The sequence below is a fragment of the Xyrauchen texanus genome, chromosome 34 (genome assembly GCF_025860055.1).
Source record: "Xyrauchen texanus isolate HMW12.3.18 chromosome 34, RBS_HiC_50CHRs, whole genome shotgun sequence".
Taxonomy (NCBI): Eukaryota; Metazoa; Chordata; class Actinopteri; order Cypriniformes; family Catostomidae; genus Xyrauchen; species Xyrauchen texanus.
Window position 1 is genome coordinate 11,415,506 of NC_068309.1, and position 21,601 is coordinate 11,437,106.

The 21,601-nt window shown below is 35.3% G+C and overlaps 1 protein-coding gene across 1 annotated transcript; it reads right to left on the reverse strand.

Annotated features, from left to right (window-relative positions):
• Positions 1-3,204: 3,204 nt before the first annotated feature.
• On the reverse strand, positions 3,205-21,154 carry man1b1a (mannosidase, alpha, class 1B, member 1a). Its single transcript, XM_052103907.1, is given in 15 exon segments — positions 3,205-5,762; positions 5,861-5,992; positions 7,716-7,910; positions 8,594-8,714; positions 11,208-11,398; positions 12,361-12,549; positions 12,774-12,922; positions 14,059-14,250; positions 14,545-14,657; positions 15,113-15,249; positions 15,521-15,711; positions 17,287-17,395; positions 19,673-19,802; positions 20,503-20,589; positions 21,016-21,154. Coding segments are annotated over 13 exon segments (2,079 nt in total). The 5' UTR covers positions 19,775-19,802; positions 20,503-20,589; positions 21,016-21,154; the 3' UTR covers positions 3,205-5,504.
• Positions 21,155-21,601: the final 447 nt, after the last annotated feature.

Consider the following 21,601-nt stretch of genomic DNA (forward strand, 5'->3'; position numbering starts at 1 on the left):
GAGTAAAGGAGAGGAAATATTAACAGACCCATATTCAGTAATTATTTTTTCCCATACAAAATAAAATGCAGTGTCATGTTACATCTTCAATTTTGCCTTCAAGCTTGATGAAAATCCATCATTGCGGTACCTGCATCTGAATTCCACGTTGAATTCCAAAATATTCCCCGTACTATTTATTGTTTGAGAGAGAGGCACAGTATCCATGCGAGGTGCCAAATGATTATGAGTTTAGTGTTTGTGTACTTTGTTTTAGAATGACAACTCAACTTAAAGATGTGTAAAAATTCATAATGTTTGTGAATGTCATGGAAAGTCAGCTATGGAAAAGTGGAAGCCATGGTTGCCAATGAGGAATTGTCTCAGAGGTAACTCAAAGCAAAACATAGAAAAGAGCCAGGACAAAGTCAGAAAGTGAAAGATGGACAACTTTGAGGTTGGGGACAAAATTTTGGTGTGGAACGTGTGAAAAAAGGTAAACAGTTCCATTCATTAATATTTCAAATGGTGTGTGTTAGCAGTTGTGCTTGAAATGAATAGTGTTATATATAATATGATATTATAATATTATATTATATTATATATAATAATATATTCAGAAGCAATGTGTTGGACGTGTGCTATATGCAAACCGTGAAATGTACATTTCTAATGTTTTGGTGCTTGTTTATTCTCTTCCAATTGAGTTTAAAAAAATTCTCAATTTGAGGGGCTGCACGCTGTTAGCAATCACACCAGAGCGTGATTACATTGAAGTTTAAAGGAGGAGCTGATGCAAAAAGTTTTTTTAGAAAGATTGTCAGAGACTCGGTGGAAAATTATCATATATTACAAAATTATGTCTGTTTTGGTGAGAAAAAAAATATTTACTAACATTATCAGTGGTCCTCAGGGAAGATAATGAAAGTATGAAAAAGCATTTCATGACCCTTTAAAAAAAAAAAAGAGGGATTATTCTAAATAATTGTTGTGGCCTCAATCAATTGAGCGTAACTTGTATTGAACCCAGAACACTGCTTTAAAGAGGTTATGAAAATGTCAAGAAAATTTACACGTTCTAATGCAACTAAATTCATATGTTTTTTTTTTTAAGTGTGGCCGAAGTTTCCACACACTTTGGAGCAACTGTTTCTTAAAAGTAATCAATATCATTCCCCTATGACTGAAGCTCTCAAGACAAGACAGGAAGTTCCAATCTATGTCTGCAGGAGTGTGTCTGAGTCCTTTATCATAAATGCATGACAGAACACCACACATCGTGCAGTCAGGTCAGGGTAACCTGACTGAAACCCTCATCAGCAACCCAGAAAGTGAATAACTGAAAACCCTCAAACAAGACTGCATCAGAATATTTTCACAGAGTATATTGGAAATCCTAGCAGTGCTGTTTCTGCCCTGGTTGAGATGTCCATCCAAGTGGGATCAGAGATAACAAAGGCGTAGCCGAAGTACATATCTGACTAGGTGTCAGGCGGTGTACTGGACCTGACTGTGATTTCTAATATGCCAGCAGAAAACAAAATACTGCAGTCATTAAAAAGACAGTATTGCCATAACTTTAATTGCTCGTCTGCTTTATTTTGTTAAGTGATGCATTGAAAGCTGTTAAATCAATAGTTGCAAGACTGTACAGAAAAGATGTTACTATATGAATTGTAACAGTGTAAATACACCTATGGGCTTGTAAAACTTAGTCACTGCACAACATGAACACAAGGTTTTTAAAGGGTAGTTACAAGGATGGAATGAGAGATTTAAAAGGATATTTCACCTGAAAATGAAAACTCATCATTAACTCAAATCCATATGGATCCACAATTCCATGGAACACAAAAGGCTACATTTTAGGGACTGACAGCCACAATCACAACTCACTTTCACTGAAAAGGACAAAGGATACAAAAGAATGATGAATGAGCCTAACAACTCTTTTTTGTGTTCCACAGAAGACAGAGTCATACTGGTTTAAAACAACATGAGGGTGAGTAAATGATGACACAATTTTCGTTTTGTGGTGATCTATACCTTTAAGTAATTTATAGTACAATATTCATATCGTATCCACCTCCAGAGGTGGTCATTTGGCAGGACAAAGGCACACAGTTGGCAAGCCAGTTTTATTGATTTATTTACGTATATTTTCATAGCATGTAACCGACATGATGTAATCCAAAAAGTAACATAAAAGTATAATTGCACTAGGCTGGTATGTCCATTTTGGTTGGAAAGAACTTGCTCCAGAGGCTGAAACGATTGTAGAAAAATACATTCTGTGATACAAAATCTTAAAAGCATTTGTAATTGAACATGATAAGCCTGTGACTTTATTTTAATATTTCCTTTTCCGTCACAGCACAACTAATAATAAACAAATACATAGCAATTGAAAAATAATAAAACAATTATCAAAATAAAGTTGCATAAATTCCAATGGCTATCAACAAATCTTTAACTTATATATGGTCATTGATTTACAATTCCACCTCTAATCATCTTTTTACATAACGAAGACCCGCTCCTATCTGGTAGCATCTATGAAATCAAAACTTCACATTATTAAATAGAATTCAACTGTGCTGGATATTAATAAATGTAATGCACACTGACCTTCACAAGCCCTCATCACTTCTGTGTCCACTCTGAGCTCCTTCATTTAACACTTGCTAGTGATCACAAGTGGTAATAACAAACTGCTGATTGCAGCAAAGAGAAGCAACATCTGCAGAAGTGATGCAGATTCTTACATCATATCAATAGAAGCAGCAAGAGGGGTGTATCACGGAAGAGGCTAATTATAATGCAAATATCAATCACCCTGAAAAGGAAATGTTTCAGCTGAAAGATCATTTTGCTCTAGTCTAACAGATTCAAAAGGCTCAAATATCATGATTGGATGACTGTTGTTTGGCCAGAGACAGATAACATGATAGGAACAACAAAACCTGAGAACACAAATAAACTCAGCAAGTCTAGGTGGCACACATTAGTCAAGAATGGAGTTTACAAGCATTTTCTTTATGGAAAAGAAAAGATTGGTAAAACTTTACAATAAATTTCTATATCTTAACATTACTAAATGCATTAGATATTATGGATTAACAAAGATTAAACAATATACTCTGTGTGTGTGTGTGTATATATATATATATATATATATATATATATATATATATATATATATATATATATATATATATGTGTGTGTGTGTATATATATTATATAGTATATTAATATAATTTATTCTCCCATAATTTAATTATATATAAGAAATAATTATAATATAATAAGAAAATTCTCCCATAATTTACTCACCCTCATGCCATCCCAGATGAGTATGACTTTCTTTCTTCTGCTGAACACAAACACAATTTTTTAAAAGAATATCTCAGCTCTGTAGGTCCATACAATGCAAGTAAATGGTGGCCAAAACATTGAAGGTAAAAAAAGCTGTAAATCTCCACTTTCACTATCACATTCTGCTTCTTTTGTTTTTGGCAATTCACATTCTTTGTTAATATCGCCACCTACTGGGCAGGGAGGAGAATTTATAGTAAGAAGGGCTTAAATGTTGATCTGTTTGTCACCCACACTTATCATATTGATTCTGAAGACATGGATTTAAACACTGGAGAGGTATGGACAACTTTTATGCTGCCTTTATATGCTTTTTGGACCTTCAAATTTTTGGCCACCATTCACTTTCATTGTATGGACCTACAGAGCTGAGATATACTTCTAAAAATCTGTTTGTGTTCAGCAGAAGAAAGAAAGTCATACGTATCTGGGATGGCATAAGTGTGAGTAAATGATGAGAGACATTTTTGAGTGAACTATTCCTTTAATGTTAATTTATAAATACACTACTGCTCATTATTAACTCATGTTAGTTCATATTGCATTAAAGGGATTGTTCACCCAAAAATGTAAATTCTCACATAATTTACTCGCCCTCATGTTTCTCCAAACCCATATGAATTTATTTCTCCTAAAGAACACAAAAGTACAGCAACTGTACGGTGAACTAAAATGGTACATTCTCCTTTTGTATTCCACGGAAGAAAGAAAGTCATACTTTGTAACAACATGGGGATGAGTAAGTAAGGACAGATTACAGCATTTATAAATCTTGGTTAATGTTCATTTATATTGTATTCTTAGTTCACGTTATTTCATAATGCATTACCTAATGTTAACTTAAATGTTAAAAACGTATTAGCATATGTAGAAATTCACATGAACCAAGATTAAAACATGCAATTATTGTTGGTATTGTTCATTATCAACCTTATTGTAAAATGTTACCAAAAAAACCCCCCCAGAGCATTCAAGGACCTAAAATAAGAAATAAACATTTGATGTACAACTTAAACTCTGCAAACCTGTTTACAATCATCTAACATTATTGTAACAGATGGCAGTGCATGGATATAGATCAGAGCTGTGCTCTGATACAACAAATGGAAAATTTGGAGCTTTAATAGCAGCAACAACTTCAGTGGTCCTGCTTATGACAAACAGTTTATCCTTCACACTACTTTTTCAATTAGTTGAGCTTTTAATCATCTATGAAATTTGAATTAGTACAAAAGCATATATACACATTTGATCTCAGTTGGAACAAAATGTATCGTCACAGCATCCAGTGCTGTGGAAGATCCCACAAAATTTGTTGCAACAATTTTGTGGGATCAAAAACAAAAATCTACAATGCAACAATTCAAGCAAGGCTGAAGTTAAATTAAATAACAAAAAATAAAAAATCCCGCAGGCTTCAAACCAGCCCAAATAACTTTGATCTCAAAAGAGGAACTGCTAAATACTCAAACCAATTCCCAATGCATCTTGCCTCTTGCAAAAGGGAAACAAAAATTGATTTGCAGTGTCCCTTTGGAACAGCCTGCAAACATAAAGGCAAGGCATTTCAATCGAGAGCATCCATCAACTCAGAAAAATGTAAAACTAAATAAAAGTCTTCATTTTACAGAATGCTTGTTTTTTCCAGTGTGTGTGTGTGTGTGAATCACAGTCTGCCTTGTGATTTACGGAGCTTTGACATTAATGTTTCCGTCCCAAATGTGGAAGATGAGACATCTAAAATGTTATGCTTCCTCCACGTCACAGGATGCATTTTGAGTATCTAATTGACTTGTCCAACATACACAATTGTCTCTGCAGTCGTCGTGTGAGTTCATAGATTAAAGTAAACAACTAAAGCAGACACAGTGTTTGAGATAACTCACGTTGTCTTAAAGAACATGATTTCATGACACCCCAAGCTTTTTCCCACAAACATTTTGTGATACCACAACCAAATCTTACCTTATAAAACCCCTCTAAATGATTAAAAAGTCTCACCATTTTCTAATAAACCGCAGTGCACAGTTAAATGTCAGTTCATAACTCACAACCTCTATTCAGAATAGAATCAACTCTGCAGCGCTTCCCACCATAAGAATCTAATAAAAAACCTTTGAGGAGTCACTTCCTATGCAAGTCTGCATCATTACTTTTTGAGGTCAACATCAGGACCATCATGAGCCCCGTCTCGCTCGTCAGGATGTAGAAGCCCATATATAGGAAGCGGATGGGCCTCAGTGTTAAACACGTACTTATCCAGACTGATCAGCTCGTTGTCGTCGGAGAACAGAAGGAAGAGATACTTCAGTGTCTCACCCAGGAAGAAGCTCTCCATCTTGTCTCTAGGCGCAGGGTTCACAGGGTCACGGACATTACCAATGGAGGTGTAGCCGCCACTGGGGACCTGGGACAGGAACCAAGTGAAGTTATAGAAGATTATACAACATGATAGATTCTTGTGTGACTTGTTAATATGTAAAGAATTAAGTAGTTTCCACTCACTCTAGTGTGCTTGTTAAAACTCTGTAGGATGTCCCAGCCCCAGTCTCTGTATTTGCTGTCCTTGGTGAATCTGTACATGTAGAATAGACTCTCCACAGTCTCAGGCCTTAGTAAGTTGTGTCTGTCTGCAGGCTTAAAGCACAGGGTAGTTGACATACTTTATAGCATGTCTATATAAGATGAACTGGTAACGCTTTACAATAAGGTTGCATTTATTAACATTAATTAACATGAATTAACCATTAAAAATATTTTTCAGCAATTAATTAATCTTGGTTAATGTTACCTTCAACATCTGCTTTAAAATGAAAAATGATATATGTTAACACACGTTAAAGACATTATGAACTAACAATGAATGATTGTATCTTTATAAATTCATCAACATTAGCCAAGATATAAAAATACTGCAATAATATATTTTTCATTGTTAGTTCATGATACATTATATATGACACAATTGACTGATGTTAACAAATTGAACTGTTTTGTAAAATGTTACAGTTGAACTTTTGTTTTATTCAACATCAGGATTCAAGATTAAAATGTGCATATACTTAAATAAATATATGGCATGAGAAGATATTTATTTTTTTGTTTTCACCATTTGAATCACCTTTTTGTCTGTACTAGTTCATTTCAAACTATTTTTAAATTAATTATTTAAAGTAAAATAATGCAAATCATGTTTATAATAGTTTTAGATAAATTACAGCATGCCACAATGTAGGACACTGCTTGAAATGTCATGTTAACCACCCACATATTGAGAAAATATTGCTATTTATGCAAAAGGGTGACAACCATCTTAAAGGGATAGTTTACCCCAAAACAAAAATGATCTCATTATTTACTAACCCTCCCTCTTGCCATCCCAAATGTGTATGACCTTCTTTCTTCTGCTGAACACAAAGATTTTTAGAAGAATATCTCATCTCTGTAGGTCATTGCAATGCAAGTGAATGGTGGATAGAACTCTGAAGCTCTAAAAAGGCAGTATAAATGTAAACCATATGACTTAAGTGGTTTAGTCTTTGTCTTCATGGAGAGAAATAAATCAATATTTAATTCATTTTTACCATTAATTCTCCACCCTGCCCAGTAGGTGGCAACATACATGAAGAATGCGAATTGCCAAAAACCAAAGAAGAAGAATGTGAAAGCTAAAGTGGAGATTTATAGTACGAAAATACTTAAATGTTGATCTGTTTCACCCACATCTTTCACTTCTGAGGACATGGATTTAACCACTGTGAGAGCTCGTATGGATATTATTTATGCTGCCATTATGTGCTTGCATTGTGTGGACCTACAGAGCTGAAATTCTTCTAAAAACCTTCATAATTGTTCAGTAGAAGAAAAAGAAAGTCATACAAATCTGGGATGAGTAAATGAATAGAGAATTTTCATTTTTGGGTAAACTATCTCTTTAAAAGTCAATCTCAAATGTTCTGATTACAGAAATATGTTTGTTTTTTTGGTAATACTTTACAGTTCCATTCGTTAACATTAGTTAATATATTATGTATCGTGAACTTACAATGAACAATATAATTTTACAGCATTTATGAATCTTTGTAGCGTTTGTTTACAAAAATACAATTGCTCATTGTTAGTTCATAATGTATTAACTAATGTTAACAAATCTTTTGATTTTAATGTATTACTATATGTTGAAATTAGCATTACCCAAGATTAATAAATGCTGTTTTTTGGAAATGTGTTTTAGTCTAAGCACTCAGATCAGAGTGCTTTTTTTTCCTCCATTCATGATGTGAAGTGACTATAACTTTATATAAGTGCAGTGTCTGTGTGTGCATTCACTTATTTAGGCTGTATATCAACGTCAATCTACCTTTACATCAATATCTCGTTCATTGTGGTACTGCAAGTTAAAGTGAGCGATCTCAGGGCTCAAGCCCGTCTCCATCTGTGCATACATCTGATGACAAGTCTCCATTAACTGCAGGGCCAGATCCATGTGATCTGAAGGCAGACCATTATGAGCACCAAGAGCCAACGTGCCAGGCAAAAAACAAACTAAATGATCCTGGGTTAGAGAAAAAGAGAAAGATATGATGAAAAAAAAACATCAAAGACCCTATGTAACCAAAATTGGACTTCTGTGGAGTTTTAATCCATGTCTATTAGATTTGAAGCCATCTATACACTAGTGTACTCATTAAAGTTGACCAAAATTAACCTATAATAGATTTAAAGCAGTATTTCTCTTACAGAAAAAATGGACCAAAAATACAGATGATCTTGTACTAAATAGATTTGTGTCCAATCAAATCCTCTCCAGAATGAGAATATCCATCCCCCTATTACCACCCCACAACATCTAGCTAACAGCAAATTATCGTTTCTGGCTGTGACAACTAAAACCTATTGGCTATTTAAAAACAAGGAGCCCTTTGATACACCTAGCCAAATCAATAGGACATACGTCAATGCAGGAAAGAAAAATGCTCGACAAGCCATTTCATGGGGTCTTTAAAAAGGACATTTTGCATAGGGTAACAGAGGTCTCAGATCTCCATTTCCATCCCATTAGAATGGCCTATTTCTATCCTTGTGAAGGGAGCCAAATTCATTAAATTCACTTGATTTAAGACTGGCAATTACAGCAACAGATGCTGCAGATATTAGATTAAATATATTATAGGGTAAAGACTTAAGAATTCTTAAGAATGACACTTGGCAGCTGAAACGAAAGTTTTGACCTCTCACCATCTTGGTGTTGAGATGGCCGTTGGACAGCTCCCCTACGAAGGTCAGTTTACTTGGAGATGTTTGTCTCAGGAGATTCTTTTTGACACCCTCTATAGCCTGAAGATAGTCCTCGAGCAGCCTGAAAAGACAGATAAAGACAAATCAAACTGTTATTTATCTGCAAACACAGGAATAGGCTATGTTCCAAATACCATACTATTTCCACAATGAATGTAGTGTGCATACTGTGCAAGGAATTCAAATTTTCTGTATGCATAGAATATTCAGCTGATTTCCATTTCCAGTGTGAAAAAATTAACAGTAATTACTGCTGTGATTTTTAACTTTATTCCTTTTTTGATCATTATTTAATTGGACTGACAAAAAAAATTCAAATGTAAAAAATTATTTACACAAAATTAAATAAAAAACTGCAAAATACACATTTTAATTTCCAAAATGATAACTGGACACCATATAATACCTACTATTATACTTACTATTTATTTTTTTAAACAGTAGGCACCATACAGTATTTACTGCACATAATTAATTAAGAAGCTAGTATTTCATTCCAAACTGCAACAGAATTAAACTCTTTTGCCCTCTAGAGGCAAATACAAGATACTGCATCTCAATTGGAAAATTAAATTAGAGACACTTCATTTCATAATGTATGCCCATTCATGTCTCTGCACTGCATGAAAATCAACCCAAAGATGACTGACCCCATCTATGAGTTCTTAAAGACAGCTCTCATTGATAATACAGGTAGGATACAGAGGTTATTTACATCTGTAGACCAACTTACTGGTCATTAATGAAGACTTGTAATCACTGACCTGGTCTTGGGGTGATCTGATATTCCAGACAAGATATATTTATCAAACTCATTAACAGTCCATGTCTACTGAACCCCAGTGAACACCTTTTCAATGAATTATTCAAAACAGAAGCAGCGAGTAGCAAGCGTATGTGATGTAACACCAGCGGGAGGCTAACCAGGCTCAGGTGTGATGAGAATTGAGCATTGAGATGCATCATAATGAGCCATCATACGCAATCATCAACACACCAGCAGGAGAGACAGAGACAGAATAAAAGTCTGACAAACACAGTAAGCTTCGTATATGATTTCAGAAGCTAAACAAAAGATAAAAGTAACACAACTTTTATAATCTTTGAAGTGAGTCCCTATCCATTGCCATTGTTCTGAAAAGACAATGGCAATGGATAACCGAGATACTCATTAAAACATCTTTTGTGTTCTGTAGGGATGTCATAAAATATTGACATATCGATAATTGATCGTTTCATTTTTGAGGCCTCCATATATTACATCAGCCAACATTTAAATTAGAAGCCTAATATATGCTTTCAATTCACTGCCAATTGTATTCCATTTAATGAAGTCTGATGTAATATATTTGGGAGACCACAAGGGGGCGACATAACATTTACTGAAGCTGGTCACAGAATGGACAAGGCACAGATATCACACACATATTATGAGCTCAAAGTTACATAGGTTTTTGTACTTCATAAATTAACAAAGTGATGTTGATGAGTTTGCAGGTTAGTGTATGAAACTGGTTTAACTGTGCAAATTGAATTATTAGATATGGCGATGTTTATTATGCAATTTCCATTAAATGGGTCTTTCATTCAAGCTATCAAACCACAAAAAAAAAAAAACATACTTGTTACTGAAAATACATTGTGTAGGCTCTATGAAATATACTTATACACAATATATCATCCAGTGATGGCTAGATTCTTTAATGGAATAAGAATTTCATTGAAAAATATGCGACCTGCGCTTCATGACGCTGCATGATTTTTAACAGCCTCCAGAGATGGCGAGCCTGCGGTGTGTGCATAACCTTCATAATAAATAATTTTCGAAAGCACCATGTCATCCGCCAGACTTGTCCGGTGCGTGACCCACTTTAATTAACCCAAGCACTCACACTTTAGCAAAGTTGTATTGAGAAACATGTTTGAAAAGACAAAGATAATTTTGCAACAAGCAGCCCTATATATATATATGAAAAAAAATTCCCATTATATACCGATAATCATAAGGAAAATCTTCCAATTATCGATATGTGAAAACTGCACCGATACCAAGCTTATTTTTCTGCATAAGAAAGAAAGAGGTGAGTAAATTATTACAGATTTTTCATTTTGGGTTGAACTATACCTTTAAGATGTTGTTTAAATTTAAGCATCCACTATTGACATGACTTCAAATAACCAAAACTACCTTGAAATGACTAAAAACTTATGAATATTTGAATACTTATGAATACTTATGAATATAATGTAATACCAAGTTGCACTGAAAAGACATAGAAGCAAAAGCACAGTCCTCTCTAAACCATCTTTATACAAGGATTATAATGTGCTCTGACTCTACATTGTTTATTTTCCTGCACAGTTCACCCTACCAGTGAAATGTGAATCAATCATACCATCCCATCATAATCTCAGTCCATTAGGCTCAGTTAAAATCCCTGAAGCCCATTAGCTTAAAGCACCAGTGGACTATTGACACCAGGTCTAAGCACTAACATAATGTACTCTTCAGCCCATGCTGCATTTGAATCTGTTGTTTTACAGTGTAACTCACTCTGTCTCTTTCTTGCCACCCTGTAGCCACTGTTTGAGCAGGCATTCGTAGTAACTGTCAGCACGTGCCCCCAGCGTGAAGGCCCCTTTGCGTGTGAATTTCCCACTGCTGGTGTTTATGAACATGGGCACCAGACCATCATGCTTTCCTTCTAACGTGTGTACCTGTCTTGTCACCTCTTCCACTGCTTTCTAAGAATAAGAAAGTGTATGAATTCAGTGGTATACCATACAGGTTATGTATATATTACAAGCAATGGCAAAAATATACAGTTAAAAATATACAAAATACGCTACACAATGACACCTGTTATGATTTAAACCTCTCAGCTGATTTTAGTTGCTTGTTTCGGTGTTCTTATAGTGTTTGCAAAAAGAATGACAACTTGAACTGTATGTTTTTTTTCTTTTCCTAATGTTCTATTCTTGTTAATTTTTTTGTCCTTTATAGACAGCGAAAGTAGAGATGAAAGGAAATAGAGTGCAACAGTCTAGTTCCGAAAGTAAAAAATCCCATTTGTTTTTCTACAGACAAATTGATTATCAACGATAACTTATAAACCTTTACAGTCTGACCTACTGTGAGCTCCGAGGATGTTCATCGATGGTGCATGCCTTAGTTGCCTTAGAAGCCATCAGTCCATGTTATTTTGTTTTTAATAGCCAGGTAAACAGCTACACTACCCATGGTCTAGTAGAGACAAATCCACCAATCAGAGACCTCTGGTTGAAAACTACAAATCTATTTGTAAAATAGAAACTAATTTTGCATTGTTTCTATACTAATAATCAACGACCTAAATTCAGTAGTTTTCTATATTTCAATAGTTTTTTATTCAATTACATAATTCGCAATGCTTCATGCTATTCTAATTTGTGCCCTTGTGAAAGACGATAAGTACACAGTCTTGTACCTTTGTCTTTTTGTTTGATTTTTAAATGCTTTTTTGCTTCAAAACAAAGTTTGTAATTTTGTTATTCACCTCTGAGTTGGTTGGCTTGGTTCAAGGCTTAATCTTTTATGAATGATTTTATGAAAAGCCTACAGATAAAATGAATGGGAAAAATATTTCCAGAACACAGGCAACTGAAAAAATGGGCAGACAGGTTTGCACTCTATAGCCTATATGAATAGAGAGAGAAGGTGATTTTACCTGGTACTGTGGGTCATGAGTAAGTCTGCTGAGCTCTCTGAATTCAAGCTGAATGCTTGTCACTTCTGCAACAGTGCTGTCTGTGGTCCAGCGTGGAGGATGAGCTGTTCCTTTACCAATGTTCACGTCAGAGAAGGGGATTTTAGATGGGGTTTTAAAGGCAGGCATTAATCTAGAGCCAATTTCGTTCTAAAGAACAGATACATATGGAATAAAATATTTATTAAAAGTAATTAAAAATAGGTTTATCACATGACAAAAATATTGTAGACAGTAGAAACTTTATTTTGCTATCTAGACAAAAATTAAAGGCAATGTGTAGGACTTGTGGAAAACATAGGAGGATATACAAGTATATATGTATATATATATATATATATATATATATATATATATATATATGAAGTACTCACAGCTTTGTCCAGGAACAGAGTGTCTCCAGTCAGGTGGTATGTGCTCAAAAGCCCCCCTAAAATACGGATGGTACTCTCAAAAAGGTTTACATCCACATTCTTGGAAAAGGATAATTCTGTCTCGACCCATTTTCTAGCTTCTTCAAACTCTAATACAGAGAGAATCAGAGGAAAATAGAGAGATAAAGAGGAAACAACATTTTGCCAAGTCTTTATTTATCAATATAGTTTATTTCAAATTGACAGAAAAAGGACAAGAAATAGATTTAAAGAAATCAAAATAAAAGTTTAGCTGCTTTTAGTTAATATCTATTAGCTTTAAGTTAATCTAGAGTAAATGCTAGTGTACTTATAAACATTGATAAAATTTGTTTTCAGAAGTACATACAATCTGCAGTCTCTCTCTTCCGGCTAAAAAGCCTCCATGATGTCACATAGAGGTTAAGAAACCTTGTCCAATGAAACGCTTTGTAGAGCAAGAACGAACCCTCCCCATACAACTGTTCAATGCGTCAGGCTTTGTTTTAACTGTTGCTGATCATGCCTTTGCAGGACACTTTGACGGGAGTAGAATCCATGCTGTAGGGTCATTCCCAACAGATTTTCCAAATGAGTTTAGGCTGACTATTATCACCTTTCAGCAATCTGAAGCTCTCACAGTAGAGGGTAATTTTCTTTGAAGGGAATATGCATAGTGATGATCACTTCTGGGACATGCCAACTTGGGAGCTGGACGTGAGGAAAGTTTATTTTCGATTTTTTGTGCAGCTGGAGGTTTCTTGGAAGTACAGCTCAAGTAAGTGTTCCTTATTCTATATGCTTAAGTGTATTGTAATTCAAAACATAGATATATTATCTTTATTCTTCTGTATTGGACCTGCACAACGGCTCCAGCCTCATCGTAAGCAAAGACCATGATGTTCTGTGTGCGTTTGTGGGTTGGTTATGCATTAATGTTCTCAAGTATATCATCATTTGGTTCTCAAGTCTTTAGAAAAGCTGGCCGGTATTGAGATCGCTTCCCAAGTTTCCCTGGTAAGCGGCTCTGACATGAGCAGCATGGTGGAAAGTGGTATGTGTGGCTATAAACTAAAGCCTGATAGCTATTTTTAAAAATGGGACAAGTTGTTCAACATGCCCTGCCCCCACTTCCTGTTTCACTTGGAAAATCTTCAAAACACCAAAATAAACTGTGCTCATTAAAGCATTTCTTAAGGACTTTAAAACGTACACACAGTGCTCATGAAACAGATAAGCAGACAGAAGTGGTGGTTATGAGACTCACCGTCCTTCAGGCCCATTATCCACATGGTGTCCAGTGCATCTATCAGAGTAAGACCCAGGCCGAACCACTCTCCATGAGTCTTAGAGATGGGCTTCAGTTCATCATGACCCCACGCAAATGCCTTATAGCCTTTCCATGCATGCCTGAAGGCCTCAAGCACTGCCTCTACACGATCCACAGGTTTAACTGTAACTGAGTACACAAATAAATAACAGAGTATTAAATCCATCACTGTTTAGCAAAAAGCTACAAGTCCATGCATTCTTACAAAGGAAGGATTCAAATCACTTATTGTTTTCTTGCCAAATTTAATATGGGATTCATTCCTACTGACAATATGAAGATAATAACATACAGTATCTTCCCACTTAGGAATTATCATTATTAGTCATGTTAGCAAAGGCAAGCATTACTATTGTTACTGCTCATACCATTTACGTTATGGACATGAATGATACCTCAAATCCCGTGGTTTGTTTCTGATACCTGGTTTTAAGGGGGCAGCCCCCTCAGAATCAGCCCAAGTTCCTTCCTCTATTCCATGACCAGTGGGCTGAAGCTCCACCTCCTGTTCTGCCTCTATTATTACCCCATGCCAGCTAGAGCAGAATGACAAAAAAAGAAAAGAGAAGAAAATCATGATAATTTATCTGAATGATTATTAATCTGATGCAATTGTTGTACAACACTGGATTATACAATGGTAGAAAAAGCATCCATTTTAAAGGAATTTGTTATAAATTTAAACCTGAATAAAGTGAGAGATATTTCTGAAGAACCACAGTGCCAAAAAATAATTTGTTTAGTGAAGTAGGTAAAGGCCTTAGGTGCTCCATGAATATGAGTGCAGCTAATAACGAATACGTGGAAACAGAACACATAATACCGGTATTGTCTCAATTTTAATACCTCAGCCTACTCAAAAGGTCAAGTACTAAGCCAACAAGTACAGGTCATTCCATCTTTCTAATCCTAAACCTTTAAGCAACTGTCATTATTAAAAATGTCATATAAAAATATCCTGACTCATTGTTCTAATGTAATGAGTCCAAACCTAATGACTGTTTTCACTTCTTTTCCTTCCTCTTCATCTTTCTTGGCCACAGGCCCTTCTTTGTCTTTCAACTGCCAGTTGGTCACATTTCCTTGTTTCTGTTAGGCTGGAGGGCCGCGCTTGCTGGGGGGCTTCCTCTGAAAGTTCAAACCACCCAACACAAGAAGAGTACACAAAGGATATTATCTTTGAAGGAAGATAAATAAATGTTTTCTAACAATCAGGTTGGTCACCAGCTTTCAGGGCTGAACAATACAGGCCAGATGTGCTGTGAGAATAACTGGTCTAAGCTGGTCTTTTCAGCAAGTTCTAGTAACAAACCTTGCAAATTACTCAACTGAGACAAAGTAACCAATACAGCATCTTAAATGTCCTAAATAACTCTCTGAAAAACGTTGTATGACTAACCATTGCTGGAGGTTTGTGAAGGATTGGAAATGTTGGTCTTTGAATCTCCAGCAGCAGTTCCGTTGGGATATCCTGGATGACCTCAGGGACAGGCACCACCGGTTCTTTTGGGACAAGGCCAGGAGGGATGGGCCTGAGACCTCTGTTATCCATCTCTTCCCAGTCCTCCTTCATTGATCTATCAGAGAAGCCTGGGAAACAAAAACCCAACTTTAAAAGAGGAAGTGGGGCATTACTTTTGAGAAAGACGTATTATTGGAAAACTGTGAGTAAAAGGTCCAATTGCAAAAATGTGTTATTTTTTCTAGCAAAGGTTTTGCTTTTTCAAACAACTAGGTTTTCGAACAAAAACCTCTCATATTAGAATTATTTTTGTGAATTTTACACTCCAGAGTAAATTTTCAATTTCATCATATATATGTTATAGTTCTTGGGTACATGAGTGAACATCTTCAAAGCACACTGGCATACATAATGGCAAGAGGCAACTATAGTATGAAGGCAGATTTTTACTGAAAGGTTTAAATGTGTTCATAAGACAAAGATATTTTTCAAGAAAGTTAGGTAGGGGCACGTTGTCAAATTCTTTTAATCGGGACTGGTTGTCACATGTTTTAACCTCGTGTGACCCCGCGTACACATGCATGGACATTGTATTTTGGCTTTGCTATATGCAAAGCATAATTTAAATTAATTTAAATTAAAGGGCAAGAATTGAATTAAATATTGATGTTTCTCACCCACATCTATCGTATCACTTCTGAAGACATAGATTTAATCACTGGAGTCTTATGGATTACTTTTATGCTGTCTTTATGTGCTTTTTGAGCATCAACATTTTGCCACCATTCACTTGCATTGTATGGACCTACAGAGCTGCGATATTATTCTAAAAATCTTAATTTGTGTTCTACAGAAAAAAGTCATACACATCTGGAATGGCATGAGGGTGAGTAAATGATGAGCGAATTTTCATTTTTGGGTGAACTATCCCTTTAGATAACCAGCGAAATGGTGAAGTCTTGCAAGAGTTGGATGTCACATTCATACAATGTTTTTGTTGTGTTTACTTGGAGTCTCGCAGCAACCCAACACCTATCCCTAGCCCTAAACCTAATCACAAAGATAAAAAAATATAAAAATATATATATATATATATATATATATATATATATATATATATATATATATATATATATATATATATATATATATACATAATCCAAGGGAGGCATTATTTGGAGTGTGCGTGTTGTGTAGTGGGTGTTCCTTGTCGTCATTTTCATAGTGCCACAGAGAGAGACACAGTAATTACACTTTTTGAGAAAATGTATCTATGAATGGCTTATTATAGTTGTCTCTGCATATTAGCTTGGATAAAGGAAAGTATTTTTACACCAAAAAGTTACATACTTCAGCTTTAAGTATAAGTCTTTAGATCAAAGATTCTAAAGATCAAGAAAAAACATATATTTTTTACTGAATATAAGCAGATATTGTACCAATTAGTCCTCTATTCATGTAACAGCTTATGTGGAATCGGTTTTTAGCTTTCATTTCCAGTGAAATGTAAAGTGGATTGTGTGCAGTACATTTACATGTAAATGTATTCATTTGGCAGACGCTTTTATCCAAAGAGACTTACAAAAGCGGAATAATAAACCATAAGCGATTCATCTTAATGAGACAGAAGTACCAAAAGTGCTGTATTACAAAGTTTCAATTGCATCACAAAAATACTATCCAAGACAGATTAGAGGCAGTACCTCTCCACTGTTCTGTAAGACTGGGATAAGAGAGAATACCACAGATGTAGAGGAAGGCCATAAGGAAAAGAACGAGACTGCGTTGAAGTCGAGACAGTTGCTTCCATTTCTGACACAAAAACACAAACAATTGAAGGACAATCAAAGGAAAGTGCTGCAATTTATGTATGATGGCTTGATGTGCACTTGATAACTGCCAAAAATGCAGCAATAAAACGAAATTACCAGAGAAGAAACAAAATATAATTTATCCCTGCACTCACAAATCAAATCTGGAAATGTTTTCCCCCCCAATACAGATCTTTTTTACAGCATTAAGACTAAAAAACTGAATTAATTCAATAAACATGCACCTCTAAATTATGCGTGTATCCCTTAAAATGTATGGGGATGCAGGATTATGGAAGACATTTAGCTACATACATATTCAATAAAATAAGTCCCCTTTCAAACTAAATATGAAATCTGTTTTATACATGCCTGGTTTAACAAGAATATAGTTGCTGTCAGAAAAAATAATTTTGACATGTGGTGTGACATGCTAATTTTAAATAGAATGTTGCTAGTCCTTTTATGATTATTATGCATGCAGCTTTTATGACATCATATTAATTGAAATACTTCTTATTTGAACTTTAAAAAAAAATTGTCACACCATTTGTGAAAAACTTAAAATAAACAAACCAGCTGTATGACCTAATGGGGCTTTTCAACTGCATGGTACAGCTCGACTCTGCTCTGCTCGCTTTTTTGGGGGTTTTCCACTGTGGATAGCACCTGGTACCTGGAACTTTTTTTAGTACCACCTCAGATGAGGTTCCAAGCGAGTTGAGCCGATACTAAATATGATGTCAAAACCTTGAAGATCACTGATTGGTTAAAGAGATTTGTCACTACCAGTGTCACTGATCAAGGACATCAACCTGCTAATTTTAAAGTTATCAACAGCGATATCAGTATCATTTGTTCATGCAACTTTCGAATTGTAAAAAGAAATGGCTGTGCGCAAAACGACGCCGTGGACAATAAAAGAGGTGCAGACGTTCCTCTCATGATTGACGAAATAAACTATGCAAAATGAAAATGTATTTCAGGAAGTGTCTCGGCTACCACCAGATGGCTACCACCGGATCTACCAACAGTGTAGGGAAAAGTAAAAAAAAAAACTTAAAAAGTAACTACAGAACCATCAAGGAGCACAAGAGCCAGAGTGGTTCAAACAGAAGAAAGTGGAAGTGGTTCGACCAAATGGATGCTATCTATGGCAATAGACCGGCGAGCAATGGGAGGGAGAGTGTTGTTGGAGTCCACGATGGAGGATGGTACATTAACTCTATACTCTGCTTGAAAGCTTCACTTTATTTAGATGACCAGCTACTGGAAAGCTTGCTTCTAAAACAACCAAGCCAATTTAGCTGTTACAATTGTGTACAGTTACACCATGCAACAACTGCTTTATCCAGCACAATGAGCTAGTAGCTAACAGCTAGCGGTCGTGTTATTGTTTATGGTCAGTAATGATAGTGTCGCTTTTAAGATGATGTCACGGCACTAGAGGCAGCACACCTATGACGATCAGCCTATAATCCCACCCACGTTGAGGCGGCACTAAATTGCAGTGGAAAAGCAAGCTCAGAAAAGTAAAGCGAGCAGAGTCGAGTCGATCCGTAACGTGCAGTGGAAAAGTGCTATAAGATATACACTTTCCTTTATACGTTCAAATACTTTCTAACCTAAAATCTTGTTGGCCCAAAAAAGGCAGTGGACATGATATGTATTATCTACCCATATACAAATTAGCAGATTAAATTTGTGATGGATAAACACAGAATTTTGACATCTCTTGTCATGATACAGACACACAAATCCTCAGTGCCAGTTTTCATTTTAATACAAAAAAAAATAAAAAATAGAGGAGATTTATACATATATAAAAAATCGGCTGCTATCAGCATGGCGTTCTCAGATTATTAAATAGATATCTAGACGGCTTGCCAGCAGGAAAATGAAACACATTTACACAAACAAAAATAAATTATCCATCAGATTTATGCATAAGATTTATGCAAAAATATGCATAATCCTCCATATCTATCCTCAATAACAAGGTAAAAAGATCAGATGGCATCTTAAAGAGATCATTCTGTCATCATTTAGCAACTCACCCTCATGTTGTTTCAACCCCATATGACTTTGTTACTTCTGTGGAACTCAATTGTAAGCCTCAGTCACCATTCACTTTTACTGTATGGAAAAAAGACACCATAATATTGAATGTAACTGAGGCTAAAATTTGGAAAAAAAGAAAGTCATATGGGTTTGGAACAATATGATTCCATATGGGTGAGTAAAAGATGCCCTGATTTGTAAAAGGTACATGACTAACCCTCCAGCAGGACAGTCTGTGGTGCTTGTCGTTGGTGTAGCTGAGACTATGCTGGTCTCCCAGTGTCAAAGAGACAAAGTCCTTCCTCTGCGGCAAGTACATCTCTACTACAGCCCACCACTCAAAAAGACTTGATCAAATAGGAAGAGAGAGGGATGAAACACACTACCGGTCAAAGGTTTTGAAACACTTGACTGAAATGTTTCTCATGATCTTAAAAATCTTTTGATCTGAAGGCGTATGCTTAAATGTTTGAAATTACTTTTGCAGACAAAAATATAATTGTGCCTACATATTAATTTATTTTATTACAAAACAAAAATTTTATTTAAATGTATTTTTGTTTGAAATTTATGACTTGGACCAAATAATAAAGAAAAGCAGCCAATAAGTGCCCAACATAGATGGAACTCCTTCAATATTGTTTAAAAAGCATCCCAGAGAGATTCCTCAAAAAGTTGGTTGAGAAAATGTCAAGAGTACATGTTTGCAAATTCCAGACAAAGGGTGAATATTTTGAAGATGCTAAAATATAACAGTTTTGATTTATTTTGGATTTTATTTAGTCACAACATAATTCCCATAATTCCATTTATGTTATTCCATAGTTTTGATGACTTTACTATTTTTCTAAAATGTAAAAAAAAAATATATATATATATATATATATATATATATATACAGTTCTCAAGTGATTTTTCCCACAAATCTGTTGAACTCACTATTAGTAACATAAGATGAAGTGCTGGTACCCGAGCAATGTTGTTCTATGTAGGTCCCTAAAGACAGTCAAAGGTGTAAAACACAGATCTGTTAACATGATTAATTACCTCCAGACTTAACTCAGCAAAACAGGCCTGGGAGTCCAATTGGTACACTTGCATCCATCAGATCTGAGAACAATGTCGTGGGAGAGGCTGCTCAGCACATTGTCCCAGGGCAACAGGAGCAATATAAGAGGCGATTAGGAACATTAGCTTAAGACTTCAGTCCATCTGGTTACTTTCATACCAACCTGAGCTTATTGGATGAAACTGATTTAAAGTCTCTGGCCTGCCAAGATGACACACACATGCTGTATACTGGCATTATATATATATATATCACTATACATATACATATATATATATATATATATATATATATATATATATATATTACATTATTACTAGAACCTTTTTCTGTAACTTTTTTTATTTTATTTTTATTAATGCTTTGGTAATATTTTGTTTAAATTAACAATCATGCTAAAAGTTAAGGTACTTTGCATTTTTTCTGCATTCACTAATTAATGTCTAATTAGGTAAGTGACTAACTAGCCTCCAAAAGCAGATTTGATTTACCTTTATATGTACAGCTTGCTGATCCTTATTAGTACCAAGATCTATAAGCACGAAGAAGAGGAGGTCACAGTCGATGCATCCCATCCATTGTGCTAACAGTACTGTATTTATGTAGACCCAATCCAGAGCTTTCAGTGAGTAGGTGAGAAACCAAGAGTGTCTTTTAGGATACAAAGCATCTCCTCTGTATCTCCTCCATCGGTCTGCTCTCCTCCGATAAAACGCTTTGTGTTAAATGAGTCCATCCATATATTGTCAATATGTATAAACATAAATAATCAGCACTATTTCTGCTCAATGTCTAAACAACTGTACACAAGGCTATGTTTATTTGACAGATCCTTGCTGTACCATATTATCAGCTCGCACACGCGTCACTAGTGCCGGGGTCCGCCCTCTTTCATTAACCCATTCCTCACCGACTGTGTTTTACACATAACACCAAATGCATAAACCCAACTGTGTAGTTTGCCACACATATCTAAAGTTCATCTTTAATTATGTTGGTATGACAAAAACCAAAAGATGATTTTTTTTTTGTCCCCTGCACTTTTCCAAGCTAAACCCATATTGAGTGCAAATGGTG